General features: G+C 44.2%; 1 protein-coding gene across 1 annotated transcript; it reads left to right on the top strand.

Annotated features, from left to right (window-relative positions):
* The first annotated feature begins 659 nt into the window (after positions 1–659).
* LOC311105818 (uncharacterized protein) lies at positions 660–3,049 on the top strand. Its single transcript, XM_084148022.1, has 4 exons — positions 660–705; positions 1,510–1,561; positions 1,759–1,903; positions 2,089–3,049. The coding sequence occupies exons 2-4, from the start codon at positions 1,519–1,521 to the stop codon at positions 2,687–2,689; spliced, it is 789 nt and encodes a 262-aa protein (XP_084004148.1). The 5' UTR covers positions 660–705; positions 1,510–1,518; the 3' UTR covers positions 2,690–3,049.
* Positions 3,050–9,431: the final 6,382 nt, after the last annotated feature.

Below are 9,431 nucleotides of genomic sequence, written 5' to 3' on the forward strand. Positions count from 1 at the left end.
TAGCAGATGTTCCTCCTTGAATGGTGAATGGTCTTTGGTAGCATCAAGATGCTAATGCATCCTCAGGGTGCTCCTGTCACCTCTCTCTCACCTGCTGTCTGGCCCATCTCCCTGGTTACGGCCCTTTCATGTCTCATGGTAATGACACAGGAGATAGCAGCTCAGATAGTCCAGCAAGGCCAGGCAAGAATGGCCATTGTCCTGGAGGCCAAATGTCCCAGGCAATCATGGAGCACATGGTGATTGTATTGTGTGTGAAAGTTTACCATCACACAAGGTGATTGAGTTGATTGTGGCATTGGGAGCACAGCCAGAGTGGAGATTGTAATTATTCACCTGAAAATTAAATCATATCACAATTAGAATAGCTAGCCATTTAGAAAGACACAAAATAGAATAGAGAATATTTTATTATCCAAGATAATGCACACACAGACAATTGTGTGTGCATGCGAGTGTGTGTGTGCGCATACACTAGTGTGGGAGTGTGTCCACAGCGTTTCACTTCGCTGACTCCCCCTGCATGCACTCTGCAGGTGACCATTGTACCCAGCTCCTCCCTGTGAGACGGTGTGGGGGTGAGGTCCACCTCCACGGAGGCACACAACCTCTCACACCTCTCCCCCCTCCTGCTGCTCCAGCCCTATAAAAAAACAGAGCTGGCCCTCATGTTCCCCAGTCTCATAACGACCAATCAGCCACCAGGTAAGAGAATGAGTGGGAGAGCTAATGGCTGGGGCTAGAGGCAGACGACTTAGGAACTAGTAGAGAGAAAGGCAGACTATATATTTTTTCTGGAAACTTTTTTTGCCTCTTATTTTGTATGCTTATTACTACTTTGATATGAACTGTTACGAATACATTGGGCAGCAGTTATCACTTTAGCAATACTTATTTCAGACAGTTTACTATAATTTACAAGAGAGATGGGAGGGAACAATGGATAAATAATTTTATAAAATGTCCTAGAAAAAAGGATGTAGCTAATTTTCTTCCCAATAGCTTTCAGTGCATCTTTATTACTCTGAACAACTGCTTAAGTGTAACCTCCGTCCAGGGCCACAGTGATCCAGCAATGTGTCTGTCTTAGTGCAGGGATTGGGGATTAGGTGGTAGGAGTTTAGGGTTCATCTCTTTGTAGCTATAAATCTATCCAGCTCTGTGTAATCTAACCAGATTAGAGGTCCTTTTAATAGGCTGACATATGGCAAAGGGTAAACTGATTGAGGGCAGCCTGGAGTTGCGTGTCTTTAGGGGTTTGCTCCTTGTCACTGGAGAATTACTTAAGAGTCGGACTTGAATTATTGTCCTGTTTACTTTTGGTGACATTTAAAGTTTGATTTAGAGTGTTTTGCTATTAGTGATTTGTTGCACTGTTCAAATATTGTTTGCGCTAAATCTATTTTGAACCATTCAGTGTTGACTTCCCATGGTTTACAGTTTCAATTGTGAATATCTGAATTCTTGTCTTGCTCATTGCTCACCATCCGTTCTCTTTTGTCCCCTCAGACCACCATCATGAAATTCCTGGCTCTCGCACTCACCATCCTGCTGGCCGCAGGTTAATATCCCAGCCTTGTCATAGTGCCGCCAAATTGATAATGTAGTAATGACATTTTAATGCATTGTGTGTGTACCATGCTCTGGTATGTTGAACAATTCAAAATGAAATCTTACTCAATTTGATTAAAGTGCTGGGCCATTCACCACTGTTACCCAACCAATGCCTGACCCTCTCCCCTCTCTCCCCTCTCCCAGGTACCCAGGCTGTTCCCATGCAGGCCGATGCTCCCTCTCAGATGGAGCATGTGAAGGCAGCCATAATGGTGTACATGACTCAGGTGAAGGAGACCGCACAGAGGTCCATCGACCTTCTGGATGACACAGAGTACAAAGAGTACAAGTAAGAACATGTTGCATTTCATCTTCTCTATCTTCAATGGTGCCCAACCTCCACAGATAACTAAAACTATCTCTCTCTCTCTCTCTCTCTCTCTCTCTCTCTCTCTCTCTCTCTCTCTCTCTCTCTCTCTCTCTCTCTCTCTCTCTCTCTCTCTCTCTTCCTCCTCTTCTTGGTGTTCCTCTCAGGGTGGAGCTGTCCAAGAGCCTTGACAACCTCCAGCAGTATTCCCAGACCGCCTCCCAGTCCCTTGCCCCCTACAGCGAGGCCTTCGGTGCGCAGTTGACTGATGCCACCGCCGCTGTGCGCGCTGAGATCATGAAGGATGTGGAGGAGCTGCGCACCCAGTTGGAGCCCAAGCGCGCCGAGCTCAAGGCAGTCCTGAACAAGCACATGGAGGAGTACCGTGAGAAGCTGGAGCCCCTGATCAAGGAGATCGTCGACCAGCGCCGCACCGAGATGGAGGCCTTCAGGATCAAGTTGGAGCCTGTTGTGGAGGAGATGCGCGCCAAGGTGTCCGCCAACGTGGAGGAGACCAAGGCCAAGCTCATGCCCATCGTGGAGACCATCCGTGCCAAGCTGACCGAGCGTCTGGAGGAGCTGAGGACCCTGGCTGCCCCCTACGCTGAGGAGTACAAGGAGCAGATGATCAAAGCTGTTGGAGAGGTGCGCGAGAAGATAGTGCCCCTGACTGAGGACTTCAAGGGCCAGATGGGCCCCGCCGCCGAGCAGCTCAAGGAAAAGCTCATGGCTTTCTACGAGACCATCAGCCAGACAATGAAGGCATAAACACGCCCTCAACCGGACCCTCCCTCTCTCCCTTCCTTCCCTTCTCACTCACGCTGACTCACACACCATATGTACCACGCCAATGCCAAACTGATGCACTTCCTCTGCAGCGACATGGCAGGACTCTTGCTCTCTGTAACGCACCACAACATGCGCTCAAGCACACACAAGCGCAGACACTAACACACTATTGCATACATTCCGTTTTGAATTGTGTTCAGGGCCTGTATGCACAATCCTGGGCCTGCACAATCTTGACTGTACTATGAACATCAAGTGTGAATATTATTGTGTTGCTGCTTGTTCAAGATAGCTGTGTGCTTCAAAACAGCTCAATAAACACCATACTGTTTCATACTATTTCATTCTCTGAGTTTGACTTCTTTGGATGTGTTCTATGACAGGATTTTGAACCACAAAATAATTTCATTATTCTTTAAAGTCTCCTATCTCAACATGATCAAAATGAAGTGATACAACTATTATCACTTCATAAGCAATACACACGTATGACAATGAAACAAACAAATGTCTCTTACCGGATATCATGTAATTGTAACAGTGTTTATTCGCATTGGTTTAAAAGAATGGCTCATCTAAAAATGATAACTGATCAAAATTAAAACAAATTGACTTTTATAATAATTTTCTCTGAAAACCAGTGACCATTCATGGAGATCATGGGAGTTAATATGAGTCTTAGTGTTGGTTGCCATAGAGGGTTGATGAATGGGTTAATAAGGAGGAGGTGTCAGTGTATTGGTAGGCTGTGACCCGGTAGAGTTTCATTAGAGACGGTGTTAGATGGATGGGGCGCTACTCTGCACCTCTTAAGCTGAGCCCCATCAACACTTTCCCATCACAGAGTATGTGCGCACACATACAGTCGTGGTCAAAAGTTTTGAGAATGACACAAGTATTGGTTTCCACAAAGTTTGTTCTTAGAGCTTAATGTCAGATGTTACTATGGTACACTGAATTATAATTACAAGTATTCCATAAGTGTCAAAGGCTTTCATTGACAATGACATTCAGTTTATGCAAAGAGTCAATATTTGCAGTGTTGACCCTTCTTTTTCAAGACCTTTGCAATCCGCCCTGGCATGCTGTCAATTAACTTCTGGGCCACATCCTGACTGATGGCAGCCCATTCTTGCATAATCAATGCTTGGAGTTTGTCAGAAGTTGTGGGTTTTTGTTTGTCCACCCGCCTCTTGAGGATTGACCACAAGTTCTCAATGGGATTAAGGTCTGGGGAGTTTCCTGGCCATGGACCCAAAATGTCGATGTTTTGTTCCCTGAGCTACTTAGTTATCACTTTTGCCTTATGGCAAGGTGCTCCATCATGCTGGAAAAGGCATTGGTCGTCACCAAACTGTTCTTGGATGGTTGGGAGAAGTTACTCTCGGAGGATGTGTTGGTACCATTCTTTATTCATGGATGTGTTCTTAGGCAAAATTGTTAGTGAGCCCACTCCCTTGGCTGAGAAGCAACCCCACACATGAATGGTCTCAGGATACTTGGCATGACACAGGACTGATGGTAGCGCTCACTCGAAAAGGGGATTCATCAGAGAAAATGACTCTACCCCAGTCCTCAGCAGCCCAATCCCTGTACCTTTTGCAGAATATCAGTCTGTCCCTGATGTTTTTCCTGGAGAGGTGGCTTCTTTGCTGCCCTTCTTGACACCAGACCATCCTCCAAAAGTCTTCGCCTCACTGTGCGTGCAGATGCACTCACAACTGCCTGCTGCCATTCCTGAGCAAGCTCTGCACTGCTGGTGCCCCGATCCCGCAGCTGAATCAACTTTAGGAGACGGTCCTGGCGCTTGCTGGACTTTCTTGGGCGCCCTGAAGCCTTCTTCACAACAATTGAACCTCTCTCCTTGAAGTTCTTGATGATCCGATAAATGGTTGATTTAGGTACAATCTTACTAGCACCAATATCCTTGCCTGTGAAGACCTTTTTGTGCAAAGCAATGATGACGGCATGTGTTTCCTTGCAGGTAACCATGGTTAACAGAGGAAGAACAATGATTTCAAGCACCACCCTCCTTTTAAAGCTTCCGGTCTGTTATTCTGACTGAATCAGCATGACAGAGTGATCTCCAGCCATGTCCTCGTCAACACTCTCACCTGTGTTAACGAGAGAATCACTGACATGATGGCAGCTAGCCTTTTTGTGGCAGGGCTGAAATGCATTGGAAATGCTTTTTGGGGATTAAGTTCATTTCCATGGCAAAGAGGGACTTTGCAATTAATTGCAATTCATCTGATCACTCTTCATGACATTCTGGAGTATATGCAAATTGCCATCATCAACACTGAGGCAGCAAACTTTGTGGAGACCAATACTTGTGTCATTCTCAAAACTTTTGACCACGACTGTACACACACACACACACACACACACACACACACACACACACACACACACACACACACACACACTGGAGCATTAGGAGTTTATGAGTATACTTCTTGTGTTATAAGGTTGTTAATCAATCATGCCATCTAGACATAAATTGGTTCTCTATAGAGTAGAATTCTTCCACCAATACCAACTTCTGTCCCCTCACATATAATCATACTAGATATTAAGCAAGAGGGTTGTGATGGATGAGGCCTTCAAAGGCTCAGTTGGTAGAGCATGATACTTGCAACGTCAGGATTGTGGGTACTGTTATCTGCACTAACAGTATTATGAAATCATATCTGCTGCTATGTACTGCTAAGTTGTAATAGTTTTGATAATAAACCTATACTAACTGTATTATAAACGTGTATGTGCTTTTTGGTTTTGGTTTGTTTGTAATATGTTTTGCTACGTGATCCTCTTATTGTTTTTTGGTTTGTCTTTAATTATTTAGTTTTTTTTTAAGGATTGTGAGTTCGATTCCCAGGGCCACCCATACGAAAAATATATACACGCATGGCTGTAAGTTGCTTTGAATAAAATGTCCGTACTGTGAGACACCTAAGACAGCGCTACAGGGAGACAGGACAGACAGCTGATCGTCCTCGTAGTGGCAGACCACGTGTAACAACACCTGCACAGGATCGGTACATCCGAACACCACACCTGCGGGACAGGTACAGGATGGCAACAACAACTGCCCGAGTTACACCAGGAACGCACAATCCCTCCATGAGTGCTCAGACTGTCCACAATAGGCTGAGAGAGGCTGGACTGAGGGCTTGTAGGCCTGTTGTAAGGCAGGTCCTCACCAGACATCACCGGCAACAACGTTGCCTATGGGCACAAACCCACCATCGCTGGACCAGACAGGACTGGCAAAAAGTGATCTTCACTGACGAGTCGCGGTTTTGTCTCCTCAGGGGTGATGGTCGGATTCGCTTTTATCGTCGAAGGAATGAGCGTTACACCGAGGCCTGTACTCTGGAGCGGGATCGACTTAGAGGTGGTGGGTCCGTCATGGTCTGGGGCGGTGTGTCACAGCATCATCGGACTGAGCTTGTTGTCATTGCAGGCAATCTCAACACTGTGCGTTACAGGGAAGACATCCTCCTTCCTCATGTGGTACCCTTCCTGCAGGCTCATCCTGACATGACCCTCCAGCATGACAATGCCACCAGCCATACTGCTCGTTCTGTGCGTGATTTCCTGCAAGACAGGAATGTCAGTGTTCTGCCATGGCCAGCGAAGAGCCCGGATCTCAATCCCATTGAACACGTCTGGGACATGTTGGATCGGAGGGTGAGGGCTAGGGTCATTCCCCCCAGAAATGTCCTGGAACTTGCAGTTGCCTTGGTGGAAGAGTGGGATAATATTTCACAGCAAGAACTGGCAGATCTGGTGCAGTCCATGAGTAGGATATGCACTGCAGTACTTAATGCAGCTGGTGGACATGGCAGATACTGTTACTTTTGATCCCCCCCCCCCCCCCCCCGCCCACTTATGTGGATGATGTTAAAAATATTTGTTGGTCTGATGTGATTAATAAGGAGCATCCAGACGCTGCACTTGATGCATTTATGAAATGTCTTCTTCCAATTATTGATAAACATGCACCTTTTAAGAAACTGACTGTCAGAACTGTTAAGGCTCCATGGCTTGATGAGGAATTGAAAAACTGTATGGTTGAAAGAGATGGGCAGAAGGAGTGGCTAATAAGTCTGGCTGCACATCTGACTGGCTGACTTACTGCAAATTGAGAAATGATCTGACTAAACTCAACAAAAAGAAGAAGAAACTGTATTATGAAGCCAAGATCAATGATATAAAGATGATGGGATTTTTCTGTTGTTGAGTACTTTAAATGAAATTATGGGCAAAAAGACAAATCAACCATCTTACATCGAAACAGATGGCTTATTCATCACAAAACCATTTGATGTTGCCAATTATTTTAATGATTACCACAAAGTGGACAAACTTAGGCAGGAAATGCCAACAACGAACAGTGAGCCATCGTATTCATGCATAAGAAAACTAATAATGAAAGAAAAGCATTATACGTTTGTATTTTGTTAAGTTAGTGTGGGAGAGGTAGAAAAATTATTGTTATCGATCAATAACGACAAACCTCCTATCTGTCATATCTTTAATCTGAGCCTAGAGGAAAGTCTTTGTCCTCAGGCCTGGAGGGAACCCAAAGTCATTACGCTACCAAAGAATGGTAAAGCGGCCTTTACTGGTTCTAAGAACCGACCTATCAGCTTGCTGCCAGCTCTTAGCAAACTGTAGGAAAAAACGGTGTTTGACCAAATACAATGCTATTTCTCTGTAAAGAAATTAACAACAGACTTTCAGCATGCTTATAGAGAAGGGCACTCAACATGTACTTCACTGACACAAATGACTGGTGACTGGTTGAAAGAAATTGATAATAAGAAGATTGTGGGAGCTGTACTGTTAGATTTCAGTGCAGCCTTTGATATTATTGACCATAACCTATTGTTGAAAAACATATGTGTTATGGCTTTTCAACATCTGCCATATCGTGGATTCAGAGCTATCTATCTAATAGAACACAGAGGGGCTTTCTTTAATGGAAGCTTCTCTTATGTTAAACATGTAAAGTGTTTAAAATGTTTACCAATGACCTGCCACTGGCATTAAACAAAGCCTGTGTGTCCATGTATGCAGATGATTCAACCCTATACGTGTCAGCAACCACAGCTAGTGAAAACACTGCAACCCTAAACAAAGAGTTGCAGTCAGTTTTAGAATGGGTGGCCAGTAATAAACTGGTCCTGAACATCTCTAAAACTAAGAGCATTGTATTTGATACAAATCATTCCCTAAGTTCTAGACCTCAGCTGAATCTGAATGGTGTGGCAGTTGAGCAAGTTGCAGAGACTAAATTACTTGGTGTAACCTTAGATTGTAAACTGTTCATGGTCAAAACATATTGATTCAATGGTTGTAAAGACAGGGAGAGGTCTGTCCATGATAAATAGATGCTCTGCTTTTTTCACAAAGCAAATCCTGCAGGCTCTAGTTTTATCTTATCTTGATTATTGTCCAGTCATATGGTCAAGTGTCGCAAAGAAAGACTTAGTTAAGCTGCAGCTGGTCCAGAACAGAGCGGCACGTCTTGCTCTTCATTGTAATCAGAGGGCTAATATTAATATTATGCATGCCAGTCTCTCTTGGCTAAGAGTTGAGGAAAGACTGATTTCATTGCTTCTAGTTTTTATAAGAAACAATGTATTGGAAATTCCAAACTGTTTTCATAGTCAACATATATTCAGCACTGACACACAAACTTACACCTCCAGACGTGCCACCAGGGGTCTCTTCACAGTCCCCAGGTCCAGAACAAATTCAAGGAAACGTACAGTATTATACAGAGCCAAGATTGCATGGAACTCCCTTCCATCCAACATAGCGTAAGTGAACAGCAAACCTGGTTTCAAAAAACAAATAAAGCAACACCTCACGGCACAACGCATCTCCCCATGTGACCTACTTTTTGTGTGTATGTACTGACAGATACACACACGCACACTATATGTTAATGTTTTTAAATGTATGTAAATTATAAAGTATTTTGTAATGTCTTTTTCTTTATGTGTCGGACCCCAGTAAGACTAGCTGTCGCCATTGGCGTCAGCTAAAAGCGATTCTGTTAAAATCAAAAATCTCTCTCTCTCTCTCAGATCACCCAGTTGAAGATAGCCAGTAACCCGTTTGCCAGGGGCTTCCGACCTACTGATCCTGACGCCTGGTAAAACAAATAAACATGTTTTTTGTTTGTTAGTGTCTAGAATTTCAGAATTATTTTGGTGATACATTGAACATAAAAGTCAAAGTACAACAACCACATTCAGACATTGAGGACTGATTGTCAGATTCAGGTGGCTTCCCTCCTACAATTAATATAAAATCTAGATTATTCCATGGAAACGCTCAATTAAATAATAACTGCACCATTGTACATCCTTATCGCTCTCTCTCTTTTACCTGATATTCAGGTTAAGGAGCAATCGCAATGTGATACATTAACTTTGACCCTGGCCTCTATATATGACAACACAACAGACACTCAATTAGGCTTGATAAAGTAAGACATCTGTTATTAAGGCCAAGCATAACATGATATGGTAAAAGGTGACTGTTGTTGGTAACCTGTTTTTAACCTGTTGTAATTCTGCCTGACTGTTCTTTGACTCTAATGCGACTGTGTGTCGTTGTGTGGGGTGGGCAGCGCCAGGCCCCTGCCTCACGCTCTGCCCACCTGGCAGCCACAGGAGGGCAACTATGAGCCTGACAGTAC

The sequence above is a fragment of the Coregonus lavaretus genome (genome assembly GCF_964263955.1).
Source record: "Coregonus lavaretus genome assembly, chromosome: 30".
NCBI lineage: Eukaryota > Metazoa > Chordata > Actinopteri > Salmoniformes > Salmonidae > Coregonus > Coregonus lavaretus.

Excerpts from the sequence above, each read along its gene's own strand:
- LOC311105818 (XM_084148022.1), top strand. The coding sequence starts at position 1,519 with ATGAAATTCCTGGCTCTCGCACTCACCATCCTGCTGGCCGCAG. Across the intron at positions 1,562-1,758 it reads CACCATCCTGCTGGCCGCAG|GTACCCAGGCTGTTCCCATG; the intron begins GTTAATATCCCA and ends CCCCTCTCCCAG. Across the intron at positions 1,904-2,088 it reads ACAGAGTACAAAGAGTACAA|GGTGGAGCTGTCCAAGAGCC; the intron begins GTAAGAACATGT and ends TGTTCCTCTCAG.